Source organism: Schistocerca americana, chromosome 10, assembly GCF_021461395.2.
Source record: "Schistocerca americana isolate TAMUIC-IGC-003095 chromosome 10, iqSchAmer2.1, whole genome shotgun sequence".
NCBI lineage: Eukaryota > Metazoa > Arthropoda > Insecta > Orthoptera > Acrididae > Schistocerca > Schistocerca americana.
The window spans coordinates 106,088,885-106,104,589 of NC_060128.1; the positions used below are offsets into that span (position 1 = coordinate 106,088,885).

A 15,705-nucleotide genomic window follows, 5' to 3' on the forward strand; every position below is an offset into this window, starting at 1 on the left:
TTCTTGAGTATGGTTGGCAGCAGAGCATGAGAGTCCAATGGTTCCATCTTAAAATGTCAGTATACTGCGCCATTATGAAAATTTTCTCTGTGCAGAATACAGCCTGTTTTTACAAACCAAAGCTAATAGGTCAGAGGACTGCTGTATAGAATTTTGTTTGTTGTTGTTGTTGTGGTCTTCAGTCCTGAGACTGGTTTGATGCAGCTCTCCATGCTACTCTATCCTGCGCAAGCTTCTTCATCTCCCAGTACCTACTGCAACCTACATCCTTCTGAATCTGCTTAGTGTATTGATCTCGTGGTCTCCCTCTACGATTTTTACCCTCCACGCTGCCCTCCAATGCTAAATTTGTGATCCCTTGATGCCTCAAAACATGTCCTACCAACCGATCCCTTCTTCTAGTCAAGTTGTGCCACAAACTTCTCTTCTCCCCAATCCTATTCAATACCTCCTCATTAGTTACGTGATCTACCCACCTTATCTTCAGCATTCTTCTGTAGCACCACATTTCGAAAGCTTCTATTCTCTTCTTGTCCAAACTGGTTATCGTCCATGTTTCACTTCCATACATGGCTACACTCCATACAAATACTTTCAGAAACGACTTCCTGACACTTAAATCTATACTCGATGTCAACAAATTTCTCTTCTTCAGAAACGATTTCCTTGCCATTGCCAGTCTACATTTTATATCCTCTCTACTTCGACCATCATCAGTTATTTTACTCCCTAAATAGCAAAACTCCTTTACTCATCATTTAATCATACAGTAAAGCTGCATGTCCTCGGGAAAAATTACGGCTGTAGTTTCCCCTTGCTTTCAGCCGTTCGCAGTACCAGCACAGCAAGGCCGTTTTGGTTAATGTTACAAGGCCAGATCAGTCAATCATCCAGACTGTTGCCCCTGCAACTACTGAAAAGGCTGCTGCCCCTCTTCAGGAACCACATGTTTGTCTGGCCTCTCAACAGATACCCCTCCCTTGTGGTTGCACCTACGGTACGGCCATCTGTATCGCTGAGGCACGCAAGCCTCCCCACCAACGGCAAGGTCCATGGTTCATGGGGTTCATGGGGTTCATTGTTTGTATCTGTCGACTTTCCTAGAAAGCAGGAGAGTGAGACTCAGATCACAGATAAAGATCTTATAATACGCTGGTCATTGTCCTCTCCCATCCATCCCCTTCTCTGTTCCCATTCCAGCACTACAGTGCCCTCATTCCTCCATCACATGCAGTCTTTTTACTTCTCACCTTTTCCTCTAACCCCCCTGTCCCCACCTCTCCACTCCCTCTGTCTAACCTCCCGACTGCACTTACCTGCCCTATCCTGGTCCCTCCATGCTCCTCAACAGTATGTCACCGTGGTCACTTTGTTCCACACCTACCCTACTATCCCTCGCCCTCCCTGCTCCAGACTCCTCCTTTTCCTTACCCCCACCCAGTCGCCGGTCCCATAATGCACTAGTGCTGCTGCTCACAGTGTGGACTCAGCTGCCTGAGACTGCAGTCATGTGTCTGTGAGTTGCATTTGTGTGAATGTGTTCAAATGGTTCAAATGGCTATGAGCACTATAGGACTTAACTTCTCAGGTCATCAGTCCCCTAGAACTTACAAGGGGAGGCCGCCAATTGCGAAGTTCAGATTCGATTCATACTGCGCATAATAAAAGCTCATGGCCAGAGGTGTAATGTGGCAAAACACCAAGATGCACTTCTCAGCCGTTGTCGAGAAAATCGACAGTTAAAAGAAACCGTTGCGGTGAAATACTCTCGACGATTAGTAACTATCTACAGCGTTAATCTGAAAGTCGCCGGATCGAATCTCGCGCTATGCAACCTTTTTTTTGTATTTGTTTTTTATAATTCAAATATATAATACGTATAGCGTAAGTCAAACGTTCGAATTAGAATAGAGACCGCACGAACACAAATTTGCTGTGGCAGGTATGAAATATGAACTCCGTTACTCGCTCGTTACACTTGAATGACAGATGTTGAATGGGCCGAAACGAGCCGCCGCATAACAGCGTAGTTGCCCGCTAACTTGGAAAGAAGGTAGATGCGGTCCCTAGCGCAACTTATAACATTGTCGAAAGTCAGTGCCGACGGGAGAGCTTTGGTACACCCTGTTAAAAAAAAACGGGAAAATGGAGGCGGTACAATTGGAGAGCGACCCGACTTCACCAACATGCATAAGCAATTTTTATATATATATATATATATATATATATATATATATATATATATATATTTGAATTACAAAAAACTGATTATAAAAAAAAAAATTGCAGGGCGCGAGATTTGATCCGGCGAACTTCGGATTAGGAACCAGAGCGCTTACCGCTGCGCCACGACGCTGTAGAAAATTACTAATCGTCGAGAGTATTTCACCGCAACGGTTTCTTTTAACTGTCGATTTTCTCGACAACGGCTGAGAAGTGCATCTTGGTGTTTTGCCACATTACACCTCTGGCCATGAGCTTTTATTATGCGCAGTATGAATCGAATCTGAATTTCCCAATTGGCGGCCTCCCCTTGTTAGAACTACTTAAACCTAACTAACCTAAGGACATCACACACATCCATGCCTGAGGCAGGATTCGAACCTGCGACCGTAGCAGTCGCGCGGTTCCAGACTGAAGCGCCTAGAACCTCTCGGCCACAGCGGCCGGCAAATTCATAATGTGTCAAGTGAAGTTTGTGGTGAATTTACGGTGGACCGTAGTACAGTTTTTTGCTGGGTGAAACGTTTTCGTGGTGCATAGATGATAACCCAAGTCCCGGAAGGCCAAAAGTGACAAAAGATGAACAAAGTTTGAACCTTGTGGCAGACGCTCTCGAAGAAGACCGCAGTGTGAGTTGTGAGAAACTCTCTGAAGCCACGGCAATTTCCCCAGCATCAGTATTCCGTATTCTGAGAAATAACTGAAGACAACAATTTCTGCGAGATGGGTCCAACACTGTCTGGCTGCTTAAGAGAAGCAGAAACGCCTCGGTATTGCAATCTTGTTCAAACAACGAATTGGTTGTAAAGGTCAAGGATTCTTGTGTCGAGTTGTCGCTGCTGATGAAACTTGGATTAATGACTTTGGAGTTGAATTCACAGTCCAGTGTGTGGAGAGCTTCAGATTCCCCATGTCCAAAGAAATTTCGACATGCTGGATCAACGCTCAAGCAAAACATACTTTTTTGTTCTCATCACCAAGGAGTAAACATGAAAGAGTCTCATGTGAAACAATTGTCACGGCGGTGTGTATTATCGTAGCTTCATGCTAAACCTGTGCAGAAAAGTGCACAAAAACCGACCTGAGGTGATCGAGGCTGGGTCACTCATTCTCAACTACAACGCAAATCGGCAAAGCTGTAGCCCAAAAACTGCGCGAATACGCTGGGAAGTGTGTCCACCAGGCTTCAACTCGTTCCCAAAAACCCGTTTGCGTGGACATTGTTATCTTTCTCTGGAAGAGCTTTCTACCACCGTTACCACGCCGGCCGCGGTGGCCGAGCGGTTCTAGGCGCATAAGTCCCGAACCGTACGACTGCTACAGTCGCAGTTTCGAATCCTGCCTCGGGCATGGATGTGTGTGATGTCCTTAACGCGAATTCTTTACAGACGAATGGAAAAACTGGTAGAAGTCGACCTCGGGGAAGATCAGTTTAGATTCCGTAGAAATGTTGGAACACGTCAGGCAATACTAACCTTACGACTTATCTTAGAAGAAAGACTAAGAAAAGGCAAACCTACGTTTCTAGCATTTGTAGACTTAGAGAAAGCTTTTGACAACGTTAACTGGAATACTCTCTTTCAAATTCTGAAGGTGGCAGGGGTAAAATACAGGGAGCGAAAGGCTATTTACAATTTGTACAGAAACCAGATGGCAGTTATAAGAGTCGAGGGGCATGAAAGGGAAGCAGTGGTTGGGAAAGGAGTGAGACAGGGTTGTAGCCTCTCCCCGATGTTATTCAATCTGTATATTGAGCAAGCAGTAAAGGAAACAAAAGAAACATTCGGAGTAGGTATTAAAATCCATGGAGAAGAAATTAAAACTTTGAGGTTCGCCGATGACATTGTAATTCTGTCAGAGACAGCAAAGGACTTGGAAGAGCAGTTGAACGGAATGGACAGTGTCTTGAAAGGAGGATATAAGATGAACATCAACAAAAGTAAAACGAGGATAATGGAATGTAGTAAAATTAATTCGGGTGATGCTGAGGGGATTAGATTAGGAAATGAGACACTTAAAGTAGTAAAGGAGTTTTGCTATTTAGGGAGTAAAATAACTGATGATGCTCGAAGTAGAGAGGATATAAAATGTAGACTGGCAATGGCAAGGAAAGTGTTTCTGAAGAAGAGAAATTTGTTACATCGAGTATAGATTTAAGTGTCAGGAAGTCGTTTCTGAAAGTATTTGTATGGAGTGTAGCCATGTATGGAAGTGAAACATGGACGATAACCAGTTTGGACAAGAAGAGAATAGAAGCTTTCGAAATGTGGTGTTACAGAAGAATGCTGAAGATAAGGTGGGTAGATCACGTAACTAATGAGGAGGTATTGAATAGGATTGGGGAGAAGAGAAGTTTGTGGCACAACTTGACTAGAAGAAGGGACCGGTTGGTAGGACATGTTTTGAGGCATCAAGGGATCACAAATTTAGTATTGGAGGGCAGCGTGGAGGGTAAAAATCATAGAGGGAGACCAAGAGATCAATACACTAAGCAGATTGAGAAGGATGTAGGTTGCAGTAGGTACTGGGAGATGAAGAAGCTTGCACAGGATAGAGTAGCATGGAGTGCTACATCAAACCAGTCTCAGGACTGAAGACCACAACAACAACAACAAGTTCTAGGGGACTGATGACCTCAGATGTTAAGTCCCATAGTGCTCAGAGCCATTTGAACCATTTTGAACCACCGTAACCAAAGCCATTCGAAAGATGATTAGAAGTGGTGTCCAGGATGGCAGTGGGATTCTGTCATAGAGAAGCAGGGAGACTACTGAAAGACTGTAAAAAGAGAGATTGGAAAAAATGAATGCATAAGTAAAAAAATTAATATGCGTTCTTTATGAAATGTCCTTCGTAGATAACTGTCATCTTGGAAACACCGGTCCCTTCCCCCTCCTCCGAATCCTCAAACATAAACAATGTCATGACCATCATTACTAGGGTGGGAGACCACCTGGCTACTCTGGGTACTCTTAGTTCAGGGACGTCGATGTTGCCGAAGTACACTATGTGGCCAAAAGTATCCGGACACCTGGTAGTGCAGGAATTCAATATAGTGTTGGCCCACCCTTAGCCTTGATGACAGCTTCCACTCTCGCAGGCATACTTTCAGTCAGGTGCTGGAAGGTCTCTTGGGGAATGGCAGCCCATTCTTCACAGAGTGATGCACTGAGGTATCGATATCGGTCGGTGAGGTCTGGCGCAATGTCGGTGTTCTAAAACATCCCAAAGGTGTTCCATAGGATTCAGGTCAGGACTCAGTGCAGTCCAGTCCAGTACAGGGATGTTATTGTCCTGTGACCTCTCCCCCACAGGCCGTGCCCTATGAATAGATGTCCGATCGTGTTGAGAGAGGCAATCGCCATCCCCAAATTGCTCTACAATAGTGGGAAGCAATAAGGTGCTTAAAACATCAATGTAGGTCTGTGCTGTGATAGTGTTACGGTAAACAACAAGGAGTGCAAGCCCCCTTCATGAAAAACACGACCACACCATAACACCACTGCCTCCAAATTTTACTGTTGGCAAATGACGTTCACCAGGCATTCGCCATACCCACACCCTACTATCGGATCGCCGCATTGTGTACCGTAATTCGTCCCTCAACACAACGTTTTTCCACTGTTCAATCGTCCAGTGTTTACGCTCCTTACACCAGGCGAAGCGTCGTTTGGCATTTACTGGCGTGATGTGTGGCTTTTGAACAGCCGCTTGACCATGAAATCCAAGTTTTCTCACCTCCCGCCTGTCATAGCACTTGCAGTGAATCCTGATGCAGTCTGGAATTCCTATGTGATGGTCTGGTTAGATGTCTGCCTATTACACATTACGACCCTCTTCAACTGTCGGCGGTCTCTGTCAGTCAACAGACGAGGTCGGCTTGTACGATTTTGTGATGTACGTGTCCCTTCATGTTTCCACTTCACTACCATATCGGAAACAGTTGACCTAGGGATGTTTAGGAGTGTTGAAATCTCGCGTACAGACGTATGACAGAAGTGGCACCCAACCACCTGACCACGTTCGAAGTGCGTCAGTTCCGCAGAGCGCCCCATTCTGCTCTCTCACGATGTCCAATGACTACTGAGGTCGGTGATACGGAGTGCCTGGCAGTAGATAGCAGCACAACGCACCTAATATGAAAAACGTATGTTTTTGGGGGTGCCCGGATACTTTCGATCACATAGTGCAGCTCTGGTCAGTGTTCTCCTCTCTCCTTGGTCTAACCCTACGCAAAGACGTAGTGGCATCACATAGTAACCCTTGACATCCCGCCTCCTCTAAGTTCTCTCTTGGGAGTGGTGACCTGCTTACTGCAAGGCTATGCTGGGCAAGCTCATAATCTGGCCTATTCACCGCGCTGATATGCGACTTCTACGTCTTCGGCTGTCGACCTCTCGCTCTTTCGTCGCAATCTGACCAAAATATTTCAACTGATTTTGGTTGACAAGAGTCGATAATACACTGATCAACGAGGACATTATGAACAACGAGCTACTGTACTGTGGATACAAACCAGTCCAAGTGACAGCAGCATCACCTCTCAAGGAATGACTGTTAGTCACAGACATGCACAGTCCCTGTAGTATCAGTGGTCGTGCTATCTGTGTGTAGAATGGAGAAGGTGCACGATCTATCTGTCTGACTGAAGGCACATTGCGATCGCCCAGCGGCCCGACACGAGCGTTTCGGAAACTGCGCGACTCCTCGGGTGTTCGAGGAGTGCTATGGTGAGTGTCTTCAACCAATGTGAAGCCATATCCAGACGTCGTGGGTTTGGGTGACTGCCCCCTATTTCAGATGTCGGACGTTGTAGGCTGAACTGACTGGTAAAACAGGGCAGGCAGCGAACTGTGGCGGAACTACCAACAGACTTTAATGCTTTGCACAGTACAAGTGTGTCTGAACAAACAGCGCACCGAGCATTCCTAACGGTGGACCCCTGCTGCAGACAACCCACGTACGTGCCAATGTTAACACCAAGGGAACTGTGGCTGAGATGAGCACGTGACCATCGGCACTGGACGTTGGCGCAGTGGCAGAGCGTTGCACGGTCTCATGGATCCCAGTACCTTCTTCATCGTGCCTATGGGACGGCGCGAATCCGTCGTCTTTCAGGGGAACAGCTCCTTGACACCTGTACCGTGGGATGGAGACAAGCTGGTGGCGGCTCATGCTCTCAGAAACATTCATGTGGGCTTCACCAACTGCGACATAATCGCGGGTACAAACAGTGATCCAATACTGTAAAATGCTTTTTTTATTCCAGTCTCTGATCACAAATGAATTCCTTAGACGATTACCGGTTTCAGTCTGTAATGACCATCTTCAGATCTAAAATATATAAATATATACATCTAGTGAGCAGTGTGTCTTTTAACATAAGACAGCAATAAGTATAACAATATACTGTCATACACCATGGAAATGTACAGATAAAATACGGTAAACGTACCTTTTTTACACCATGTCCTAAAGTGATACAGCCATAACGGCATCGTCAAAACGTATAAATATAATCAGCATAGCATCGTCACACAGATTTAAAATAGGTTGTAGAATAGGCCACATCGTCCACATAGTGATAATTGCCAACTAGCTACTGAAGTACAGTAGCATCTAGGAAGCTGTTTGCCTACATCATCCCTACATGTCACTACTGTGGGCTTGCTTATATGTAGTCATCATTTACGCAAAAACATAATCTGCTAAAAGCAAATTAGATAAAATGCATGTAGCAGACTTATTAAAATTGATGACTATCATAGAAACCAGTTATGATACATTAAAAGATGAATGCAGTTATCCATGTAAAATTATTAAAGGAAAATACACTAATGGAAATTGAAATAAGAACACCGTGAATTCATTGTCCCAGGAAGGGGAAACTTTATTGACACATTCCTGGGGTCAGATACATCACATGATCACACTGACAAAACCACAGGCACATAGACACAGGCAACAGAGCATGCACAATGTCGGCACTAGAACAGTGTATATCCACCTTTCGCAGCAATGCAGGCTGCTATTCTCCCATGGAGACGATCGTAGAGATGCTGGATGTAGTCCTGTGGAACGGCTTGCCATGCCATTTCCACCTGGCGCCTCAGTTGGACCAGCGTTCGTGCTGGACGTGCAGACCGCGTGAGACGACGCTTCATCCAGTCCCAAACATGCTCAATGGGGGACAGATCCGGAGATCTTGCTGGCCAGGGTAGTTGACTTACACCTTCTAGAGCACGTTGGGTGGCACGGGATACATGCGGACGTGCATTGTCCTGTTGGAACAGCAAGTTCCCTTGCCGGTCTAGGAATGGTAGAACGATGGGTTCGATGACGGTTTGGATGTACCGTGCACTATTCAGTGTCCCCTCGACGATCACCAGTGGTGTACGGCCAGTGTAGGAGATCGCTCCCCACACCATGATGCCGGGTGTTGGCCCTGTGTGCCTCGGTCGTATGCAGTCCTGATTGTAGCGCTCACCTGCACGGCGCCAAACACGCATACGACCATCATTGGCACCAAGGCAGAAGCGACTCTCATCGCTGAAGACGACACGTCTCCATTCGTCCCTCCATTCACGCCTGTCGCGACACCACTGGAGGCGGGCTGCATGATGTTGGGGCGTGAGCGGAAGACGGCCTAACGGTGTGCGGGACCGTAGCCCAGCTTCATGGAGACGGTTGCGAATGGTCCTCGCCGATACCCCAGGAGCAACAGTGTCCCTAATTCGCTGAGAAGTGGCGGTGCGGTCCCCTACGGCACTGCGTAGGATCCTACGGTCTTGGCGTGCATCCGTGCGTCGCTGCGGTCCGGTCCCAGGTCGACGGGCACGTGCACCTTCCGCCGACCACTGGCGACAACATCGATGTACTGTGGAGACCTCACGCCCCACGTGTTGAGCAATTCGGCGGTACGTCCACCCGGCCTCCCGCAAGCCCACTATACGCCCTCGCTCAAAGTCCGTCAACTGCACATACGGTTCACGTCCACGCTGTCGCGGCATGCTACCAGTGTTAAAGACTGCGATGGAGCTCCGTATGCCACGGCAAACTGGCTGACACTGACGGCGGCGGTGCACAAATGCTGCGCAGCTAGCGCCATTCGACGGCCAACACCGCGGTTCCTGGTGTGTCCGCTGTGCCGTGCGTGTGATCATTGCTTGTACAGCCCTCTCGCAGTGTCTGGAGCAAGTATGGTGGGTCTGACACACCGGTGTCAATGTGTTCTTTTTTCCATTTCCAGGAGTGTATTTTATGGTGAATTTACGGTCAACAGTTAATATACGTAATACATTGCCTGTGGTAACCTATAAATTACTTATGAAAGATAAAATGTCCATATGACAGCTGAAAAAGAGAGATATCAATGAACAGCACCCCCTGTTGGGTCGGTGGTTAGGATGTTATGTAGGCGCGCGCCGATCGTAAGAACTTAACCAATAGATGGCTATACATACATCGTGACATGTCTCCCACAGAAAACGTTTAAACAACATATAAGCATTCAACAAATAAAATTATATGGTTTGGCTATACATTCCATGAGTAGGTAGGAGATAATCAGTTACAACATTAGAGCGTCTACTGCGCGGAATTAAGGGAAATGCCTTCTGTTCTCGTCATAACTCATCAAGTAAGGCTAGGTATAAGTACGCGAGGCATTATTTGGTTTTTCTCACCCGACGCATCCACCAGCATCTCCGCCAGCACCGCCTCCTTCCCGTTACCCAGAGTGGCTTTCGGCCGTCCTTCTCTTCCGACGACCTTCTCCTTCACCTCACTCATCTCCTTTCTGACCAGCTTAATTCCCGTCGCTCCGCAATCTTCCTCTACCTGGACCTCGAACGTGCTTATGACCGCGTAAGGGATTCTGGTCTCCTCTTCAAGCTCCAAACCTTAGCCTTTCCCATTAACTACATCCGTCTGATCGGCTCCTTTCTCTCCTGCCGTCCTTCCTACGTTACCATCCATAACACGGATTCCTACACCTTTTTCCCCTCCGCCGGTGTGCCCCAAGGCTCCGTCCTTTCCCCCCCTTCTGTACCTTTTGCATCCGGCGGACATGCCGCCGCCTTCACCTCCCATTCACCTTCTCCAGTACGCCGATGACACCGCCTCCCTCAGCCTCGCCCCCACTCTGCAGTGCTCCCAACAACTTCTCCAATCCCATCTTGACCGGTTCACCGCTTGGTGCAACCAGTGGTTGCTCGAGGTCAATCCCTCCAAAACCCAGGCGATCATTGTAGGCAAAACCACCCGTCCGCCTCCTTGATTTCTATCTTACCATCTATGGCCGTCCTATCGCCCTCACCCCCACCCTTGAGTACCTTGGCGTCACCCTCGACCGTCGCCTCTCCTGGACCCCCCATCTCCAGACAATCCAAGCCAAGGCACGTTCCCAACTCCGTCTCCTCAAGCTCCTTTCCGGCCGTACGTGGGGTCTGGATCCCTCCACCATACTCCACACCTATAAATCGCTCATCCGCCCTATCCTCTGTTACGCCCATCCAGCCTGGATCTCCGCCCCCCCCCCCCCCCTACCTTTTATAAATCCCTTCAAATCCTTGAACGCCATGCTCTCCGCCTCGTCTATCGCATCCGTCTCCCCTCCCCCACGTGGATCTTGTACGATCTCATTCCGTTCCCCCACCTCCTCCTCTTCCTTGAAAGGATACGGATCCTGTACACCTCCCATAAACTCGCTCCTCCTCACCCACTTGTCTCGCCCATCCTCTACCACCCCCGGCCACTGCCGCGCCTGTATTCCCACATCCCGCCCGGTCTCCATCTCTCCACCCTCCTTTCCCTCTCCCAAGGTGGCTTCCGCCAGCTCCCCCTCCCTGATGATGTCCTCCTCCCCTCCATCTACCCCTCCTATCAACTTTGATCCTCCCCTCCCACATCCTGTGTCATTTCTTTTGGGCACCCTCCCTCCCTTCTGTCTCCTTTTCCCCCCATCCCCCTTACTCCACCACTCTTCACCTGGGCTTTCCCTCCTCCTTCCTTCCTCCCCTTCCTTCCTCCCCTTCCTTCATCCCCCCTATCTCACCTGCCTTTGGCATCTCTGCTCTCACCGCTCCCTCTCCCACCCCCCTCCTCCTCTCTTGACAGGTCCCTGGACTCGTACACGCTTAGTGAACATTCGCACGCCGGATATCAATGCCTCGTGTTTCTGTATGTGCCGTCGTTTGTGCTTAAGTGGTTCAGTGTTATTCGTTTAGTGCACCTGCGTTCACGTGTGACAATTTTCGTCTATGTGTGTGTCCAAGTGTCTGCACAAATTTTATCTTGGACTCTACGCCCGTGAACGGCTCCATGTATTTTAAAGAGTGTTTGTCTCCGTTTATATGTCCACTGTCTTTTTCTCTAATTGCCTTCATTTGTATCTTCTGTGTTTCTCTGAGGCCAAAGAGCGGCGTAGTATGCTGCTGCTGGCCTGCCTGTAAACAGGTTTAAAATAACAATAAAGAAAAAAATGTGGTTTTCGTAGTATGTTATCAAATAACTCTCCATATATTTCCTTTTAATAATTTTACATGGATAACTGCATTCATCTTTTAATGTATCATAACTGGTTTCTATGATAGTCATCAATTTTAATAAGTCTGCTATATGCATTTTATCTAATTTGCTTTTAGCAGATTATGTTTTTGCGTAAATGATGACTACATATATGGCCGTGCGGTTAAAGGCGCTGCAGTCTGGAACCGCAAGACCGCTACGGTCGCAGGTTCGAATCCTGCCTCGGGCATGGATGTTTGTGATGTCCTTAGGTTAGTTAGGTTTAAGTAGTTCTAAGTTGTAGGGGACTAATGACCTCAGCAGTTGAGTCCCATAGTGCTCAGAGCCATTTGAACCATTTTTTTTGACTACATATAAGCAAGCGCACAGTAGCGACATCTAGGGATGATGTAGGCAAACAGCTTTCTAGATGCTACTGTACTTCAGTAGCTAGTTGGCAATAATCGCTATGTGGACGATGTGGCCTATTCTACAACCTATTTTAAATCTGTGTGACGATGATATGCTGATTATATTTATATGTTTTGACGATGCCATTATGACTGTATCACTTTAGGACATGGTGTGAAAAAGGTATGTTTACCGTATTTTATCTGTACATTTCCATGGTGTATGACAGTATATTGTGATACATATTTCTGTCTTATGTTAAAAGACACGCTGCTCACTAGATGTATATATTTATATATTTTAGATCTGAAGATGGTCATTACAGACTGAAACCGGTAATCGTCTAAGGAATTCATTTGTGATCAGAGACTGGAATAAAAAAAGCATTCGTGTGGGTACCGATGGGTCCAGTGGAGCTCGTGCAAGGAACCATGACAGCCAATGAGTGCTGTACACTGGTTTCAGAGCACATACACCTCTTCGTAACGATTGTTTCCCGATGGCAGTGGCATTTTTCACTAAGACAATGCGCCGTGTCGGAAGCCCACGAGTGTGATGGAGTGGTTCGAGGAACACAGTGGCGAGTTATAAGTGATGAGCCGGCCCCTCAACTCACCAGGTCTGAGCCGGATTAAAAACACCTGAGATTAGACTGAACGTGCCGTCAGAGCTCACCGCCCCTCTTCCCGCAATTTACGGTAATTAGGCGACTTGTGTGTGTAGATGTGATGCCAACTCTCCCCATAGACTACCAAGGCCTCACTGCTTCCATGTCACGATGCGTCGCTAGTGTTATCCGTGCCAATGGTGGACATACCGGCTATGAGGTAGGTGGTCACAATGATCTGGCTGATCAGTGTAGATGCTCCTTCACAACACCAGCCCCTTCCACTGCACAGTCTACGGTGCTGCTAGATTCTACCGTGCGATTTTGGCGTATAGGTACCACTGATTCCACCAGAAGGTGTAGTTGTCGACACAGAACTGGAGGGATTGTCCTGGTGGAGGGGGTGTAGTATCTGATAGACTGTCCCAACTTTTAATCTGGACTCAGATGTCTCTGTCGTGACTGACCTATGTAGATGGAGCCGCTGAGGAAACCCTTCTCGAAGGACGACATCTCGAAGTCGCACTGGGCGGCCGGCGTGACGTAGGCTGCCGCCAGCGACTCGAAGAGCAGCGTCATCAGGCAGAAGCCGCACACCACCAGCGCCGTCCAGTGGAAGCGGCCCTGACCTGAAACACGCCGAGCGTATCCATAACTCAACTGTTTAAGACTCTAAAAGGTACAATTGGAAGAAAACAGCCCACGGTCACTATTTTAAACGAATTAACCGCGGTTCAACACTGCTAGGAATGTCTTCCTCAGAATTTAAATCAGAGAATGGTCTATAACATGTTTACAGAATAATGACTAAAAACGTATTGAGAGGCACCCACATGCCTTGCTCATACTGTGGCATCAAGCAGTCAGGCCTGCAAGATGAGTGGTCTGCCAAGCGAGTGGGTTCATTCTTATTTATGAAGTAACATGAGCTCTAGTACTCACAATTAAGTTACAAATTATCCTCATGTTTGAATATTACGCAACTGAAACGGAAACGTACATCTGACTAACAGTAATTTACACAACTCTGACTGTTTACTACGCACTGGCAATACCACATTTTCTTTCTTATTTAATGGCTTTGATCAACACGTGGCCATCGCACTGAATATGAATGGCGCACACATTATAAATTCTGGGTATCATGACAACATACTATTCGAAGGAAAAGGCCATAAATCTTTTTCTTTTCACTATCTTATTTATTCCGATAAATTCTATAACCTAAACACACAAATTCTATAACCTAAAACAATAACACGTGAGAAATTCCGCCCAGTGGGCATGGCTTTACATTGGTGATTGTCTATCTTATGGTCTCGTAATTATTTAACGCTACAGTGCACTTTCTGCATAGGATGGTGGATCTTTTTGCTATATCTCACACTTCGACTCTCACACCCATCATCACGAAAATTTCCTCCAGACCGAGCGGTACAAAAAGGAACATGCATGACCCACTGCCTCTGAACCTATCTTGCTACTCTCCCATGCAAACCACACATACTTAAATTACATGAAATACACCACACTGGCAACATGGAATACAGCACAAGGAATAGTCACAACGTTAGAATCACATCACTTTCAGCTTTCCCACTTCAATTAGTATTCATACCAGTTTCACACGACACTGCCCCACTTCGTAACTTTTCTTTCCAACTATGAACTCTGGAGGATATATGCACGTCTTCCTGTGCAATGCAAGCCAAGTGGCGTTGCTGGATAGACAGCTGACTCACCTTGCTTCTCTCTCAGAGTATTATAGTTTGAATCAACTGTCACACGGAAACATAACACGCAAAGTAATATTAAGAACATATTCGTCACAGACGCAAGTCCTCAACTGATACCATGGACGAGTACTTCTCTTTATCCTTTGTCTCATACACAGATTGAATTGAGACTCACACAGTACTCACCACGTGGAAGTACTCGTCTCTAATTTCAAGTCCTGCACACGCTATTTCTTAAATATTTCCAACTTATAGTACACACGCCAGTAATTCAGCTCAACTTAAGCACTCTGAAGTATTTCAAGTTATTTCTACACGTGCTTTCATTGTGACCATTGGTCACTTCCGAAGGTTACTATGATCCCCTTAATATTACCTGCCTGACATTTAATTCTCCCCACAAAAGTTCCTGAAACAGAGAAATTTTATTCCAAACTACTCTTAAGTATTTCACATGCATATCATTCTCTCCACTCTTTTGTCTTTACGGAGCACGCCTAAGACAAGTCTTACCAACACTATATCCAGCGGCAGAGTGCTGAAACATGGCCGTTCTTCAGGTCCTCTCGCACCTCTGCCGAAGTGAGGGAGCACCTTGCTACCGTATTGGTCAGCCACATTTCAGCCGCTCAAAGCTCCGCTAAATTTTATCTCTTTGGTTCCACCAAAGGTGACCAAAGGATCATCTCAAAGATGATCATATATTCACATTCACTATCTGCGGTTAGCAGACGACCATACATTCATTCATTTCACAGATCTCACCAAACTGGATGTAGGGATTTATTTTGTGGGAATTCACATGTGATCAATTAAATAAATAAATTGTCATTCTTTCCCACACTGGTATCCGGCTTCGCTGTATTAATTGAAATTGAGTTATTATTAGAAAAAATATGTTGTACTGACAAGAATAACGAAGAATGTTGTACCTATTTCCAATGTCGGGCAGTACTGTACCCTTTCAGTATGATACAGAGTACAAGTACGGAATCATCGAGAAAGATTGGCAGTACTTATATATGCCATTTATAAAATAATAAATATGCCAAAAGGGCATTAGTCCATTTGCAACCTGTAACCGCGCAAATGAGGAGCATCCCTTAGTGGCTCACCAGCACAGGTTTTTTTATCTTAAATATCTACATGTACATCTACATCTATATACATACTCCGCAATGCACCATACGGTGCGTGGCGGAGGGTACCTCGCACCACAAC

The 15,705-nt window shown here is 46.5% G+C and overlaps 1 protein-coding gene across 1 annotated transcript in view; it reads right to left on the minus strand.

The window, feature by feature from the left end:
* LOC124552279 (synaptic vesicle glycoprotein 2A-like) overlaps nucleotides 1-15,705 on the minus strand; it is a 160,095-nt gene that overhangs the window by 119,830 nt on the left and 24,560 nt on the right. The window contains exon 3 of the mRNA XM_047126557.1: nucleotides 13,216-13,377. Within this exon, the coding sequence (XP_046982513.1) occupies nucleotides 13,216-13,377 (162 nt within the window). The remainder of the gene's footprint in view (nucleotides 1-13,215; nucleotides 13,378-15,705) is intronic.